Source organism: Excalfactoria chinensis, chromosome 1 (assembly GCF_039878825.1).
Source record: "Excalfactoria chinensis isolate bCotChi1 chromosome 1, bCotChi1.hap2, whole genome shotgun sequence".
Lineage (NCBI taxonomy): Eukaryota > Metazoa > Chordata > Aves > Galliformes > Phasianidae > Excalfactoria > Excalfactoria chinensis.
In genome coordinates, this window is record NC_092825.1 from 100,393,939 (window position 1) to 100,412,000 (window position 18,062).

The following is an 18,062-nucleotide window of genomic DNA, read 5'->3' on the forward strand; positions in this document are numbered from 1 at the left end:
ATATATACTGAAACAGGTTGCCCAGAGATGTGGATGCCCCATCCCTGGAAACTTTCATGGTGAGGCTGGATCAGGCTCTGGGCAACCTGATCTAGCTGTGGTGTCACTGTTGATTGCAGGGGAGTTGGACTAGATGACCTTTAAAGGTTCCTTCCAACTCCAAGTATTCTGTGATTCTATAATCCCGTACAAATATATCCTCAGATAAACAGATGAACATGTTGCCATTCAGGTAATGACTGCATGCTGCTGGAGAAGGGTGGCTGCACCCTGCTGCATGCTGCAGCTCACACCATATATGGCTGGTGAAGGTCGTCTTTGGTAGGGGAACCTTATAGGTGACATTGCTGTGACAATTTTGCAAGCACAGCCAAAAGAGATGTTCTTGGGGCTGGGTAGCTACAGCAATCACAGGCTAAGCAGTCTAGACTAGTCTAGGCAGCCTAGCCAGGTTTCCAAGGCAGGCAGAAAAGGGAAGAAGAGGGACACGTTGGCCATCAAAGGCCACATAACCTAGTTACAACTGTCCTGGAGTTTCTTCCTCTTTTAGAGGTACAACATAGAATCCTGTCCACATTTATGCTGTACTCCACAGAATTTTCCAATATATATGCAAGAGAGCACATGCTATATTAATTCTTTGCCTTTGGTTAAGATTTTTTGTGTGTTAGCATCACATCACTGCTAACAAAAGTCTTAAATTAGGAATGCCATTTTTATACAGTTCCACATTTCAGAATGCCCTTTTGTGTATAATTCCTTTTATATAAAGCATAAACAGCCAGTGAGCAATACCTATGCCTGGAGGTATGCTCACTGGGCCAATGAGCAGCAAGGCTGCCAAATGGAATAAGCCATAGGTGAAGAAGCCAGGGACTTAAGCTACTGTGGACTCGAGAAAAATAAATCTCTGACAGTTCCCCTGCCTATTTTATGTCCCCTAAGCAAAAAAAATTGAATCTGAGGCAACATTTGTGCAATGTTTGCATAATGACTTTAAGCTTCTTTCTTCTCTCTGATAAAATAAGAAATCCTCAAGAAAATCAGAAAATATGATCACTGTTGTATTGGTAACAACATGATAGGTTTTGTCTATGGCAAAGGTGATGAGCAAGTGAACTAAATACACATTTGTAGGTGCTCCTTGGCCAACCTGTGCTTTCGCTGCATGAAGTCAGGGACGAACTCAGCGTCAGCCTTCCTGCAGTAGTCAGTTGTAATGACAGAGGAAGTGGTGACTGTGTAGAAGTTCTGAATGATGCTCTGCAATGCAGGCTGCAGCTGGCTCTCGCTTCCCGTCTCCAAAACTGTTATTACATAATCTAGAAATTTCACAGCCTTTTTTTAAAGAAAATACCAACACCAGGCTGACCTGAGCTCTTAAGAGCTTATTATATGCGCTCCTATCTTTCCTGTGATCAAAACGGTCCTTTCTAACCTTAAAAATCTACATCCCAAGATGCCCTGTTTGGGTGAGGTACCCAAACAATACCTTGTGCGAAGCCAAAAGACCTTCCTCCCTCGTTGTACTGAACACCAGAGTCAAGCTGCCTGGTGAACTGCAAGCACTGGAAGTTTACCTGAGGTAAAGAATTTGTGCCTAACATTTTATTGTTTCTCCAGATGTGGGTGTACTGGGACATATCCCAGCACCCAGGCTTGGCCTTCATTAACAGGGTGTAGAAATGTGACGGGTGAGTGGGTGCCCATCAGGTAGAATCAGTGTTCTTTCTGCAAGCTTATGAAACAGCTCAAAAGAAAAACTTCTAAGGCCACAAGCAACATTCGTAGTTAATATTTTATTGTTTTTTCACGAGTGAAAAATGTATGGGAAGAAGGAGAAAGACTGAAAGGTAATGGACTGAAGGTCCATTGTGGGAGGCTACAAGTGACATAGAAAGGAGCTTTGTAACCTGGTTACAAAGAAAAACATTATGACTAAGGCACAGTGGTTCTTCACTTATTAAAATAAATAAAATGGTAGAGATAAAAAAAGAAAAAAAAAAAAAAAAAAGAAAAGAAGTGGAATCTAAGTAATGCAGACAATGACCTTGTCACAAATAGCTACACTGGGCCTATTAAAATAAGGTGACCAGCAAGTGCCTCAGCCCAAAATACCTGAAAGCACCTGGAGTGGAAGGGGAGCTGCAGGAGGCAGACCTTTTGAAATGCTTAATGTTCAAAGGTTTTAATGTAGTGGAGGCCATTTTCAACGCAAGTTTAAACATTTTCAGCAATGCTTCATGGGTCTACACCTAGATAACCAACAAGAGAGAGCATTTGCACTCTCACTGAGGGTAGGAAGTAGAAGCAATATACAGGCCACACAATGAGAACCCAAGAGAGCAATGCCCAAGCCAAGAAGTCAACAGTTACCAAAGCCTGGCTTGGTCTACCTTCCTCTAGTGGAGACAAAAGCTCAGATAACTAAGCCGATAGAAATACTCCAAGCTGAAAACATTGGCCTTACCCTCAACTTAATGGTAGGCACCATACAAATATATTTTTTAAAAATACACTATGTTTTCAGTTGTCCTATGTTTAAATATCATGGGAAGAGAAAAATGGCTGGGCTGCTGCTTTACTGACAGTGCAATGTTTTGCATCCCTTACCTATCCAAATACTTTGGTAGTGGTCTGCTGCCACTCTGCCTTTGCCTTGCCTTTGCTTTGCATGACTTTTTTTCAAGCCTTTCCCACTTCTTCTCACTCCTTGGTAGCTAAAAATGAGATGTACATCTGCAGAGTAGAAATAAAAAGTCCCCTCTTGCCCAGACCATTGCTTCTTTGATCCCATACAAGAAAACAGGCTTTGACCTGGCTAGGTTGCTATTTTAAGCAATGCAGTGTTCAGAGCAGATGTATTTCTGCCTGAGAGCAGAGACAGCCAATACTTGCTACCAAAGCAGCCGAGTTCAGATGCTGCCTTCTCCCTGCAGCTTGGTGTACACAGTCCATGGAAGAATGGCATATGGGGGCCACAGGCAGGAATACCTTGCTGACATGGACCTCACATTGGATAGTGCAAGAAATAAGCAGCTGTGCTAAGGGGGTTGCTCTTGGGAACTAGAGAAACAGCTCATGGGCTACAAGTTAGGCACACACATAAAGCTGCATCCATGACTAGAGACCTTGAGAAACCACTTTTCACAGTGTGGAAATTCACTTTGCAACCAAAGGCTAGCACTTAGGTCTTCTGCAGTCATTAAAGGTGACTGAGACTCACAACACTGCATGTTACTCAGTCTTTGTACAAAGGTGGGTATTGCTTCTGAGAGCAACCTGGATCCACAAGAAGGAAAAACATAAGTACTCTGCAAGTCTTATCTGGGGTACGCAATAGGAATTAAGGACAGTCACTAAAAAAAGTTCCCTCTGAAGTGTATATTTTTTCCACAGAAATGTTTTTTCAGCAAAATAAAATAAAATAAAATAAAAGCACATCCTTTCTAAAAATTCTATCTCAAAAAGGTACATGATTCTCAGAGAAACTACTCATCCATAACACTGTACAGTTTATACAATGATTATTCAAAAATACAAAGAAAATCTTTCTGCTACATTTTCTTGGAAGACAATGGTATTACTTGAAAACGATTGCCTAAACAATACTTGTCTGTTAATACCTCTATCTTATGCTTGATCCAGTTTGTTTTGAAGTACACTGACTACTGCAAGAATTCATGCTGGCAACACCAACATTTGTATTTCTCACCAGGTGAAGCTGAAGAGTCCATGATACTTCCATTGGTGTGTCTCCTTCCCTGACCTTACAGTGACTGAAACAATGTGGTAAATCAACTTTGCAGCACCCGAGCCATCACAAACCCATCAGCTTAACTGTCATCTCTGTAATTCTGCCTATCCTAGGCCAGCACCGGGAGCTTGGCACGTGGGAAAGCAGCTAGCCTGGTTCATAGCAGGTATCGCTTGGGTTGTCCCCATGCAAAGTTCAGTCCAGTCCTTTCTCCCATTTGGCTAGGAAGACTTCTCCTCAGGAATGTGAATGCTCGGCTGTTCTACTGCCAGCTGGTTTTCAAAGACACAGCACAGCTTGTAATTTTCTATAAGCTTGGCTTGAAAATACTCCTGGTCCTTCTTGTGCCAAATGTCTGTTGCAATGTATGTGTTGTAGGGGTTGTGGGAGTCGTCCAGCCTCCTAGCACGGATATTGGTCACCATGACTCCCACTGTGAAGAAGCCAAAGAGACCAACCATCATCAGCAAGTAGATGATTTCCAAACTGCCGCCAGTGCTGCCAGCTGTAGAGGGAGCAGTGCTATTTGTCTGCTCCAGGTGGTCTTGAAGCAGCTTGGAGAGGAGAATGCTCAGGGCCGTGTCATTAGACAGCACCAACATCTTTTTTCTTCAGCCCTTTGCACTTCTTTCTTCCCTACTTTCCCTAGAAAAGAAAAAAAAATAAACAGGGACATGTCATTAGACAAAGACATGATTTTCTCTGTTTGCCTTACTAGTTTCCCCCAGCAAGGAAGCTGTCTCAGGACATGCAGAGAGTCAGGGCCTGAGAAAGTACCTGGGAGGCCTGCTCACCTCCTCCTTCCAAGCAAGGTCAGTGAGGATGTGTCCATCCCCTGAAAATACTTGTCTTAAAAACCCTCCACGATAACAAGTCCTCAGTCTCCACAGATAGCCTATTATGATACTTTACTGCTCCAGCCATTGGCCACTCACCCAGCCCAAGCTTATGCTCCTGCTGCTTACAGCCCGTGGCTTCTTCCCCAAGCCCCACATGCACCAGGACAGGCTCACTCCCATGCTACAGCAGCTGCTTTTGGCTTTGAGGGTTATTATCCTGGCTTCCCCTCTCTCCTAAACCAGAACTGAATCTGGAAACAAAATTTCTGTACCTGATCTGCAGTGGAAATACCTGGAACCTGCAGCAAGCATCACACATCCACCTCTGTTGAGGAGCTTTGCATTCTGCAACCCTTGTATGGATATACCATACAGAGTCTGAGCAACCAAAAAACTGAAAGACATTTATCCCAAGCTTATTTAATGTGAATTCCCACTGGGCACTTGCCCAAGGATGGTGTTTACAGGGGGTATGGAGTGACTGCCTACCCAGCAGTGGCTGCTACCGACATGCAAGGAAAACCTTTTCCCTCTACCCTCCCTTACAGGCAGACCAGTGCTTTCTACCCCAAACTAAATTACTATGCAACCTGTGTTTTATTGCCTGATCAGGAGAACTTTCACTCTGGCATTGCTGCAGATCAGGAATATATCAGGAGATGGATCTACCAAGAAGCACTGAACAACCAAAGCCACCCAGCCACAGCCTGACAACCCTCTACAGTAATGCCCCTCACTACAAGAAAGATACTGGTGCCCTGTAGTGTGTCCAGAGAAAGGCAACAACAAAGATGTGAAGGGTCTGGAGCACAAATCTGATGGGGAGTGGCTGAGGGAACTGGGGCTGTTCACTCCAGACTCAGGGCAAACCTCATCACTCTCTATGACCACCTGAGAGGAGGTCATGGAGAGGAGGTCATGGTGAGGTGGGGGTTGGCCTCTTCTCCCAGATAGCAGTGACATGATGAAAGGGAATGGCCCTGAATTGCACCAGGGGAGGTTCAGTTTGAGTATTAGGAAAAAATTCATCTCAAAAAGAGCAATGAGGCAGTGGCACAGGCTGCCCATTGAGGTGGTGCAGTCACCATCCCTGGAGGTGTTCCAGAGCCGTGTGGATGTGGCACTGAGGGATGTGGGCAGTGGGCATGGTGGGGGTGGGCTGATGGTTGGACTGGGTGATCCCAGAAGTCTTTTCCAAACCTTAATGGTTTTGTAACTCTAAGAAGTTGAAGGGTCACTTTCCCCTTTTAATGTAAGTATGAATCTTTTCACACAGCCCTATCACCACTGCAGTCCCAAAGCCTCAACAATCAGGCAACACAACTGACAATCCCATCACAATGCCTAATTTTAACAGCTCTAGAAAATTAAGACAACAGTTTCTCCCTGGTTTTGCCCTTAACACATCTGAATCAAGGTACTGTTATTCAAGGTGACTTCTGTGACAGCAATCTTGTAATAACATAAGATGGCTGTCAGTGCTTTCTACAGTTTTAAATATGTGATAGCAGGTCAACCTGTTAGCAAAAGCTTCTTCAGCATGGGCTTTCTGCTTTTTGGGGGTCTTTTGTTTGTTTTGGTTTGTTTTTTTTTGCTGTTGTTCTTTGGTTGGTTTGCTTCATTTTGTTTGTAAGAAGTACTGTTATGCTCATTTATAATACATCAAGAATGAAATGAACCCTTGGGCACAAAGCCACCAAAAGACCCAGGCAGCAATTACATCTCTGCGTGAGGGCAGCATTAATGATACATAGCTGTAGTGCAGGACCTCTATGAAATAAGGATGTTAGCTGTGTACACAGCCTCCAGCTGCTGGTAATGACACTGCAGTGGATGTGAAGTGTCTGGAGGTTTCTCTGAATTGTCTGTGCCTCGTTATAGCACAAATGCTGTAGAAGGAGATGTTGAGATAGAGGAAATGAGAAAAGAACACTTATCTTGTGACCTCCTATCTCACACGAGGAGAGCAGTAATTTACTCTGTTCTGTGCTTTGGCAGCTAAACGAAATATGCCATCAATTCAGACACGAATATGATCAAACATACTTGTAAAAATTAATTGCTAATACAACCATCTATGCTGATTTTAGCACCAGATTTGTCCAAACCATTTTACTAGACTTCCATGCTGTGCAATCATGGATTTGAGGCCAGGTCTCATTGAAAGTCAGATGCTCAGCCCAGGATGATTAATGTCATGAAGAAAGTTTTGCTTTCCTTATCACACATTCCAGAGCAACACAAATGGCATCAGCCCACACCACCTGAACACAGAACCCTACTCTTGGTGAGTGAATGACCTTGCAGAGCTCAGGTGAAGCTCTTGAGGGCTTCCAGATTCACAATATTCTGAGCACTTCCTGAGATGAGCAGCCTTTCCAGCAGGAAAAATGAGCACACGTGGGAGCATGCCTTGGTATTTGGGTTTTAAATAGAGATGAGCCTGGGGGTGGCAGAGGGAGACAAAATCCCCTCTACAAACAATATTGTGATCCAACTCATTTCTTTAGTTGCATGAGTCAAAGCTACAGGAAATAACATCTTGGCAGCTTGAGCTCAATAGTTAAAATCTATTCACTTTTCACAGCTGTTTTCAGATCCTTTAATAAGGGAAGGAAGAGAAAAAGAAGCCTAAACCTTTATTTGAGATTACTCCTCCTAAGTGCACAGAATGTGTCAACACTGTAAAATGTAAAACTGCTAATAAATCATTGCAATAACTACTTGTTGCCAGCCTGGCTTCATCTCCACAGCCAAATCAGGCTAACAGGCTGAGGGAGGGAGGAGGCACACTCTGGTTTCCAAGGAGGACAGCTCCTCCTGAAACATCAAGAAGCCTAAAGGTCTCATCTACCACTCCACAAGCATACTTCAACTCTACTGAACCCTATTTAGAGCTGCAGTACACAGGATTGGGAAGAACTGTCTGTATCACTGGTCTAGCCCATGATAGATGGAAGTCCTAGTGTCCTCAAAACTTTGTTCCCCACTCTCTGCAAATGTCTGCTGATGGGCTGCAAATCATCATCACTGCCCCAGTCCCTCTGTGGGGCTCCTCTGAGGAGCTCCAGGCAAAACTGAGAGCATCCCAAAATCTATTGGCCATCGGTTGCAACCCCTGTAAGCCACCTGGGTTGATGGTCCCCATTCCACACTACCCAATGGGACGTGCGTGGCAGGTGATTACACCTCCTATCCCCTCTACGTTTTGGGGGACAGGCATTAAGCAGTAGTAGTTCTTTGCCTGGTGTTAAGAATGGCCTGGAGCAAACTTGTTAACAGTTCAGCAGTTCTCTCACTGGGCAGTGATTCAGAGGGAATTCCCTAAGGCTGATAACAGCCTGAGCTACATCCTGCACTCAGGTGTGTTGCTGCTTCTCCACCCGTTACATTAAATGCAGATCAAATGTGCCTCTAAAGCAAAAAGTAGAGTGCTCAGTGCAAGTTTATTGTTAACACTGAAGTTTGCCAGCTGTGCAGATGTACTGCTGGCTTTGTTCAAACTCATCTTTCATTAAATGTCAATGACGACCTGAGCCACTGCCCCCCACTGGCTGTGATCCACAGCATCAAGAAGTGAAATGAACAGGCTCTCAGCAGGTGTAGAAGCATACCTTCAATCTAAACTTAGTGCAGACGGGAGGATCCTAGGACAGTGTTTGCTTTCTCTGATGGCTGGAATTGCTTGGAATGCTTTCAGCCTCGCTGCAGTTCTAAGCAAAAGTTTCCCCAGGGAAGTATTTGCATAGGTTGGCTATTAATTGCAGCTGGGGGCTCCACCAATGAGGAAAAAAACAATTCAAACCCAGCCACAGCTTAGAGCTATGAAGTGCTACAGCTGCAGCATGCAAACCTATAAGATGTCTGTGAGATGCATGGTCTGACTCTGCTTTGGGTCTGTGGTGAGGCCAAGCAGAGCAGCTGGAATATCATGCATTGCCCAGCTGGGTGCTGAGGCAGCCGCATTCACCCTGCTGAGGAAGTAAGACTGTGACAAGGTATTTCTGCAGAACTGTAAATTGACATTTGAGTTCAAGCAAAGCAATTAGCAACTGCAGAGCATCAGGCACTTAATATTACTTCTGTCTTCTTTATAAGCATCAGAACTGACTTATGTCTGGCTATTTCCCAAGAAAGGCAGAAAAGTGCAGGTCTGTGTGTTGCAAGGCAGGCTGCAGACTGCTCTACCAGCCTAGGTGCCTCTGCACAGAGACCTGAACCAACTGGAGCTGCGGCCACAGCCCTGCCTGCTCCACCTGGGGCTGTGCTGTGCTGGGTCCCAGCAGTGGAACTTCAGTGGGCCCCCCACAGACTGCCAGGGTCTAAGAAGTAAAGAGGCAGTTTTCTGTCATGCACTTAGAGGATGTGATTCTTAGCTTTGAAGCCCAGTGGGAATTTTTCCTCCAATGGGAATTTTTGCTTTGGCTAGTGGTACCCCTCTTCCCTGCTGAGTTAAGAAGTGGTATTACATAGGCAGAGGTGGATGTTAAATGACAGGTGCTTATCTCCCATTGCCCTTTTCTCAGCTCTCCTAAAACAAAGGACCTATATTTTAATTTATAGCAAGCAAACATCTCCAGCAATCTCTCACATTACTGCCAAGAGCATCAGCAACCAAGAAGCAGGAACTGAGACTTCAGAGGCATTTATACCTTTAGAAAATACACTGCAGCAGCAACTTCTCAGGAACTGATGACACACAGAAAAACCTATTCTACACTGATGACAAAAGTCAGCACAGCACATTGCCCACCTCCCAGTTCTGTAAAGTGATGAAAGTCCCTCCAACATTAAAAGGTAATGTATCTCCTGACCTCGTTTCCCTGCCTATTCATTACAGGGATGGGTAGGTCAGACAATAGCTTTCTGGAAAGCAGAGCATTGCACAAGATAGACTCATTTGGTTCCTTCAGCTCCTGGAAATGTGTGCAACAGAATAGCATGATGCAAAGCTAGATCTGAGATGGTACAGTAGAGCAGCCCAGAAGCACGTAGGGTTCTGGGGATGGATTTGCAGTTATGCACAAGTTGCATGCACCATCCGCAACCCCTAACAAATCTTCAACTCTTCCCCACCCGCCCCCAGGCCACCCATCACTGTCCACTGAAGGTTCCTGTGCTACTCTAAAACGCAACACTTGTACTGAGGGTACAACCACTTCTTCTCAAAAGCACCAGGTAGACATCTAGTCCCCTTCCACACACCATATACACACCATACTACTTTGAAGTGAAAAACCCAGTAACCACCCCAAACAATATGCTTCAGCACATATAAGTTTATCTTCCCAGATGCAGCTGCCTTGGTCTCACACCCAGTCTAACAGAGCAGACAAACACTGTCTCGACTGCAACGGCAAACAAAACCTGTTGAGTGAATGCCCTGCTCCCCCTTCTCCTTCATCACTTCAGCCTTGCAACATTTGCAATCAACCCCTGCTCTCATCCCCAGCCCGGTACACACCTGGCAACAAACCTTGGCTGGATGCAAGGCTCCAAGCCCTCCTGGGGGAACTGAAGGTGTGAGCCCAGAGAAGAACACAAACTGCAAGCAGAAGTTGGCTTCTGGCTCCTCCAGGGACAGCAGCTAGGCTGTCACTGTCCCTATTCCTGGGATCAGTGCAAAAGGTAAGAGGCAAACAGGAAAATATACAGGCTGGGGGAGGGCAGTAGCCTGTGGCAAGGGCCAGCCTCCTGCTGCAAGGTGTGGGCACTGGCCGTGGGTGCCAGGTAAGTGGGAGGTACTGGGGGCAATTGCAGTTGGGACCCAGCCCTGGTAGCTGCTGCTGTGGGGTGCTGGTGAGGAAGCATGAGGGGAAGCACTTCCAGGGCTTCTCCTTCAACACAATACCATCAGCTTGTTCCAGGGGACGTTGGCTGACCCCCACCCATCACCCCAAAACAGCTTCTTTCCACGTGAGAAGAAATATCTGCCATCACCCCTTAGCTAAAAGGGAATCATTAAAGCACACCTGGAACCTCTAAAATGAATCTGATACTTTTGCAGGGCAGCTGCATTTAAACGCATATAGACAGTACTGGCAGTGTGTGATAATGAGCTCTGGAGTGCTTTGCAGGCTCCCCAGGCATACCCCAACCAGGGACAGTAGCATCTGGAGAGGAGAAGTGAGAACAGGACAGCAAAGGAGAAGTGAGAGGGTGACTGAAGTATAAAAAGGAACAGGTAGAAGAAGTGTCTTCATATCTTCTCCTCTTTCCTTTCAGGAGCTTTGTTCTATGCTTTTGGTGAGGTGGGGGATGTATCTCCTCTTTCTGAGCAGCCTGATGGAGCCATAGGTGTCCCTGCTCATTGCAGGGAAGTTGAATCAGGTGACTTTTAAGGGTCTCTTTCAACTCAAACAATTCTATGACTGTGATTCATTGCTCATGGCATGTGTTCCATTGAAGAGAAGACTGTTAAAAGATTCTTGAAGGTTGGGCAGTGGCTGCTTGGTGAACAAATTGGTCAGATCCTCCAGCAACACGGAGGAATCAAAATAGGGCTGAGGGTGCTATGTATGCAGGTGGAGAAGGTCTTGCATGCTTCCTTCTGTTTCTGAGCAGTGTGGGCACTCTGAAAGGCGTGCTCTAAAACTGGAGAGGGTCAAAAAGGAAGTGAGGGAAAGAGGAAAAGGAGGACACACATCACCAGAGACAGCAGACAAGGAGCAGTCAAATCCTGCTTCCTCTTCACAGGAGAAATTTGGAAGAAAATTAGATCACTTCCTCCTCCCGTGGCTGAACAGTCAGGAACATGTTGGGAAAGAGGAATGCTGCTCGGCGTGGGCTGGCAGCTGTAACCTTTGTTTCAATGAGAGAGCTGCCTGTACAAGGACAAGGCACACAATGAAGCCATCTTGAGCCAAGGTTCAGTGACAGCTGAGCCACAGCACTGTGTGCAGGTTTGGCACCACAGTACAAAAAGGACACAAAACTGTTTAAGAATCAAAGGGGGGCTAGAAAAAATGATTAAGGCGCTGAGGGCAAGGTGTGTAGATGAGGCCCCTCGGTGTGAGCAGAGCAGAGGAGCTGAGGGGAGGCCTGATGGCGGCTGCATCTCCTCACAGGGAGCGGAGGGGCAGCGCTGAGCTCTGCTCTGTGTGACAGCAACAGGGCCCGAGGGAACGGCATGGAGCTGTGCCAGGGGAGGGGCAGCTGGGGGGCAGGGAAAGGGGCTGCACCACAGGGCGGTGGGCATGGAACGGGATGCACAGGGCTGTGGGCACGGCCCCCAGTGCTGGAGTTCAAGGAGTGTTTGGACAACACCCTCAGACACAGGTTTGATTTTGGGTGTTGCTGCGTGGAGCCTAGAGTTGGATTTGGTGATGCTCATGAGCCCCTTCCAGCTCTGGATATTCTGTGATTCTATGAAAACAAGGATTGATTTTGAAAGACCTTGAGTTCTGTGTAACAAATTACTTCCACTGCTGTGAAATCTCTGCTACAGCTGGGTGGATTGCATCTTCGTAACACAAGACCAAAACCATTTAGTTTTCTTTAGAAACATCCACGTAACTTCTATTTGACTTTGGTGGTACCTGACAGGCTGATTATTTTTTTAATATAACAAAGGTAATAAACAAAAGCTAGGCTGAAAGCCACAGAACCACTTTGCCCTCCCTGATCTGTCAGTAGCTGCAGGTTTCATTTTCTGCACTGTAATGACGACATGTGGAGTGACTGGATCCCTCAGAAAGCAAATGCATCAGATCTTTTGAAGGTGGTAAGGGACGTTTCACAAGTACAAGAGTGTGCAGATCTCTCAAATCCATCTTTCTGATGGTGGTAGGGAAAAATTTTTAATGGGTCATAGCATCATGATGAGGAAAGAAATGGTGTAGCAGGTGTGGGATGCAGAGAATAGAGGTTGTTCTTTCAATGATTCCGTGCTCTGTCTTGGAAAGGTTGCTACTGTGGCTTTCGCACATAAAGAGATAAAGTCTAATATCCAAGAGATCAGTATCTTTGGCACTTTCCCACGCATATCACATTAATCTCTGAAAACCAGAGGAAACTACCGGAAAGCTGCACAAACTCTTAGTTGTAGAGTTTTACTGGGCTTGCTACCAAAGCCCTGAGCAGAAACAAAAGAGCTCAGAAGTGACTCAGAAGGTGCCTTTTGTCTCCCGTGGTCCTGCATTGACCTGAGCTGGGCTCAGCTCATCTCTGCTTCCTCACAGTTGGCCAAAGGGTGAACAGATGGGACTCTAGTCCCATACTCCATTCCAAGAAGGAATTCCCACCAAATGGCATTGGTCTAGCCCTTTGGGACAACCTCTAATTCAACCCAAACTCTGTGGAAATGACTTTATATGGAGGTTATCCAAGCCATCTTCCAAAGTCTGGGTTTTCAGGGAAGCCATAGCATGGGCTTTCAAGCAAATGAAGCTCAAGTTGGAAAGCCAACATTAAAACTACCTAGAATGATGTGTAATATTTTGCAAGCCTAATTAGTGACGCTAATTCAATCACTGCAGTCCAAATGCATCCAACTTGAAAAAGCCAGGACATGGACCACCTGCTTCCCGCTTGTGCACGACTCTGCCATTACACAGCCTGAACACAGAGAGTCACTTGGCTGCAGGAGCAGGAGAAATGCCACTGTCAGACCCACAGCTGCTCTTGTCGGCATAGCTGCAGCAACGGAGAGAGAGCTGCATGGATTTACACCAGCTGGGAAAGTGGGTTTGCAGTTTGCAGTCAGCCAACAAAATATAATTTAGATTTTATAAAGCCACAATGTTACATTACAAATGTGCTGACACCTGCAGCATTTGGAAAAGACGGCATATGGAGAAGTTTCCCGCTCGCTATAGCAAGGTTAAACTCAATTCCCTTCCACTGCAGAGTAATTCCTGGATGCTGGTAGAGGCACAGTGTTACATTTTTATGATGATGATTCAAATGAGTCATCCCCAATCAACAAGCAATCATTGCTTTAATGACCAGACAGGGAAAATGCGGTTTAGCGGTGACCGACGCTGCAGTTTCTTCTTCTGACTGCTCACCAAGTGCTGTGGGAAGGCTGTGTCGTGAGCTACAAACTTGTATCCAGCCCAAAATGTATCTCTCCAGAGCTGGCTTTGGGTACCAGCTCCAGTGGGACCTGTGTAGCAGTTTTTGCTTCTTCCCAATGACAGTGTTGCGGGCACTCTGTGTTTCACCTCTGTGCTTGGCAAGCAAGTGGACACATCCCAACAGCCACCAGCAGCACTGGAACCCAGCAGTGGGGCACACTGCTTTCTGAACATCCCATTCTCAGTCCTGGGGATGTGGGAGTCTTCCTTGACCAAGGAAGGGGAAAGGGTCATTTTCCACTGAGCAGCCATGGAGCAGCACAGGCACACCCAGGTCAGTCTGAGAGGCACAGCCTTGGAAAGTAGGTGATACAGCTAACAACCCCATGGGGATGCAGCCTGACCCTTATTTCCCATTTCTGATACAACTGCTGTAACCTTAGAGCCACTGCCAGCAAACTAAGAGCTGGTGACCAAAAATATGTGCTTCAGGAACTGCAATCCTATCCATCCTACAGACACCTACTGAGCTGCACCCACACCTCCAGGACTTGGGCTGAGGAGAGACAGGAGTTGGCATCCTCAGAGCAGATTGGCCCAGTGCTCACACTGATCACAGCTCAGGTTGTGGTCACTGCATGAAAGACCTTCTCTGCTCCACTGCTAAGAAGGCAGGAGGAGAGTGGAGAGCTCTGCACTGCCATGAGCAGCCAGAAGGAGTCTTGTGCACAAGAGGCTTCCTACATCTTCTTGCTCAGGGTATCTGCTTGGGATGAGGTGCTTGTTTGCTTTAAGGGCTTAAAAAAGGTGGGGCTACATACGCCTTCCAAAGTAAAGGACTATCTTGAGATTCAGATACTCCGAGGGAGGATTTAAAGATGCTATCTAAAGTTTTCACTTAAATCAGGTGTAAGTGCCAAAGCTATATACTCATAAAAATAAATCATTATGAGCAAAGAGCAAACCGTGCAGTGGAAAAGCACTGCAGACCTCCACACTTTGATAACAGTGACATACTAACTCTAATTAGTGAGTGGAAAATACTGTAAACTTTCTCCTCCTTTGGAGTTCACAAAAGTTGAAACTCGTTAAGAAATCAAAATAACACACTTCCAGAGAGCTTAGATGCAGCAGATGGTTTTATCTGCAACTCAACGTGCTGCAGCAGGAGGCTGGAGGGTGGTGGTGTGCGATGCGCAGTGCAGCCTGAGCTTAGGATCCAAGAGGAGCAGCAGTGCCCTGGCTGAGTGAGGGGCTCCAGAGGAGTCATAGGATATCCTGAATCAAAGAGACCCACAAGGATTGCCATGTTCAACTCCAGGTTCCACGCAGCATCACTCCAAATCAAACCCTATATCTGGAAGCATTGTCCAAACTCTCCTTGAACTTGGGGCCTCCCCTCAGCTCCTCTGCCCTGCACTGAACAGACATTCTCATCTCCTTGTCTGGCAGAGAAGGCGACCCAACTCAGGAGTGTCAGCACTGCACAAGAGAGCCCCACACTGGGGAAACAGCAGGATATAACATTGGCCTGTGCCCTGTCCGGAGCTGCATATTGTGCCCTACTATGCCCACAACCCAGCCTTCATACACTGCATGGAAGTCAGACAGCCTGCCCACTGCTGTGTGGACCAGATGGACACGTGGTCAGGAAAAAACCTGACAAACTGTAATCCTGGCTCCATCAGGTGGAAAACTCAAAGGTTACGCTCACAGAGCACTTATAAACAAGCTAGATCCCCTGATATTTGACAGTCTACAGCCATTAATGGTAGGATCCTTCAAGCACAACCACTCAACCCCACCAAACCCCTGTGGGCAGAGGTGGCTTTGTATAAGCGATGACCTACAGAGAGCCACGGTGTCAGGAGGGAGGTTTTAGGAAGCCACAACAGTATCTCTGTGTTGTTGGAGGCTTATTCATTCTCCTGATGCTTAAGGTATTGAAAACCTGACAGGTTTGCATTGTTGCCCATTTGGCAGTGGGTCGCTTAAGCAACAACGGTATTGAACCTTTGGCTTTTCCTCCATCAAGTCCAGCCACCACAGGGAGAGTTTCATACCCATGTTTTTGTCAGCAGGTTTCCTCATTCAGCAAGTAGAGATGGTTTATGCTCAGAAACCAGTTTTGCTGTCAGCGCTGCCAAAAGAAAGCAAGACAAAGATCTTCTGCTGGTACAATAACATTAACTGTCCAAACATACCTTCCAATCTGTCAAAAATCTGCATGAAATTGATAGGCGAAGGGAATGGTAGGAGGCTTTGCTGTGCACCAGAAAGGGAATCCTCAAAATTTCACCCGTTCAGAAAAGGTACCAGGTCATGGGGGGAAGGGAAATCTTTTATCCTGGGAAGCCAACATGCAAAATACCTTTCCAGTCATTTAGGTGAAAGAAAGAAATCTGTATCCCCACACATGCCACCCACAGCTTCCTGTGCTTGCAAGCAGTGTGAGGTCCAACTTTGCCCGTGTTATCAAGGAAGGCTTTCAAAGGTAGTGCTATTCCTGGCTTTTTTGTTCTTTTCTTCTTTTAAAGAAGCTGTGTGTTTTGCAGTCAGGTATAGATAAGCTTTTCACCAGAAGCAGGCACGCATATCTCCTCGCTATGCCTTTTTTTCCCCTTGAGCAAACACCAGATGCAAGCAGCATGAGCAAACTGCCACCCTCCAAACCCTGAGATGCTTTGTGTTTCTGGCTCACTGACCTGTAGCTGCCCGCCCTGGGACGTGCTCCCTCCAGGCTCACAGCTACACTCCTGCAGCCAGATCTGAAGCACCAGTACAGTGTCCTAAGCCTCTCTTCTCACCTTACCCCAGTTTCACACATATTCAACCATGTTAGCATGAACAAGCTTTCTCCTAGGGCAAGGAGCCATTGTTGTCCCCAGAACTGCCCAGTTGCCTTCTTGGGAAGATTCAGGAAGAGCTGGGCTTGTGGTTGCTTTGTGCCCAACAGAGAAGGGGAGTGGAGCTGGGGACTCAATTTTTCTTCAACTGAAGGGAACCCATGTGGTTCTGAATATGAATAGCTGCTTGGGCTACATAACAACTTATGTGCAGCTTTATAAACCAAAAAGGCAAGACAATTCCTTGGTTAGTATGTGAGCATAGATGGATTATGTTTCTTCTGCAATCACAGCCAGATAGAAGGAAAGGAAGTCCTGGGTCATAAGAACAGAAAGCATGGGAAAGGCAATATGAGAGTGGTGCTGCTACACCTGGAGCCAGCACTTTTCAGCAGGATGCTCTTCACTGTCAAATATATCAGAGGAAAAGGGTGTGGGGTAACTCAGAAAAAGGGAATATCTGAGAGGGCACTCAGCATCTGAAATACCTTGAAGCAATGTGATTCATTTCTTCCAGGAAACAATGACCAGCTCCTACATACAAACAGCTGTAAATGACCATTTCTTTCAGTCCATTTCTTTGTCTTACAGTCTGCGTCTTGCTGAAATCAGAGATGAGTGCAACTGACACAAACTAAGAATGCATCTAGGAATTTTCCTGACTAAAAGGAGTGTGAAACAACAAACACCAAGGTAGCATCAAACAAGCATGCTTATGGTTGGACCTTTCAGCTTTGCTAAGGTACTAATCCCACTGGTGCGTTCATAATAACATACCGCCACTTAACCTTAAGGACACTGCAAATAATAAGACAATGACCATAAATTCTTCTCTGATAGCAAGACTGCTGCAGCATATGTTGGGTTCCTTCCATGCCGTAGGGCCTCTTACACCTTGCCCGTCCCTACTACACCTGAGCATTCTCAGCTGTGCTAACATGGCTGCTGCTACTTTGTCCTCTGGACGAGAGGCAAAGCACAGAATTATGGAATCATCTAGGCTGGAAAAAGCTTCAAAGGTCATTGAAAGTCCAACCATCCTACCAAAAGTCCCACCACTAACCCATGTCCCTTAGCACCACGTCCACACATTACAGAAGCACCTCCCAGGATGGGAACTCCACCGCTTACTTACCTGAACAGCCCATTCCAGTGCTTGACTGCTCTCTGCATGAGAAAATCTTCCTGATAGCTGATCTAAAACATCCCTGGTGCAATTTGAGGCTGTTTCCTCATATCCTGCCACTTGTCACTTGAGAAAAGAGTCCGACACCCGCCTCGGTGCAGCCTTTCAGGTAGCTGTTGAGCAAGCTGCAGAAGAAATGCTGGCCTTACCAAAACCACCATCTAATTTCTCCTCCCTTTCAAATAAAAGCACCTCTTGTTTGTCACCTACCTGCAGTCGTCAGCTGTTTGTGGATGCAGGAGCAAAAGTCAGCGATGCTTCAGGGGGCAGTGCTGGCTATGCTGGCGTAGGATGGGTGGAAGGAGGCTGCCCACAGGCACGAAGCATATCTAGACTTGCCATGGGCTGAAGTTATGCACTTAATCAGCACGTAACTCCTCACCTCAGAGCAGGACCCACAATACAGCGTGAGGAGGA

The 18,062-nt window shown here is 46.3% G+C and overlaps 1 protein-coding gene across 1 annotated transcript; it reads right to left on the reverse strand.

Annotated features, from left to right (window-relative positions):
• Positions 1-3,747: 3,747 nt before the first annotated feature.
• On the reverse strand, positions 3,748-10,197 carry KCNE1 (potassium voltage-gated channel subfamily E regulatory subunit 1). Its single transcript, XM_072326604.1, has 2 exons — positions 10,061-10,197; positions 3,748-4,402 (listed from the first exon to the last, which is right to left on the reverse strand). Exon 2 carries the CDS (start codon positions 4,357-4,359, stop codon positions 3,979-3,981), a length of 381 nt encoding a protein of 126 aa, XP_072182705.1. The 5' UTR covers positions 4,360-4,402; positions 10,061-10,197; the 3' UTR covers positions 3,748-3,978.
• Between the last annotated feature and the right edge of the window lie 7,865 nt (positions 10,198-18,062).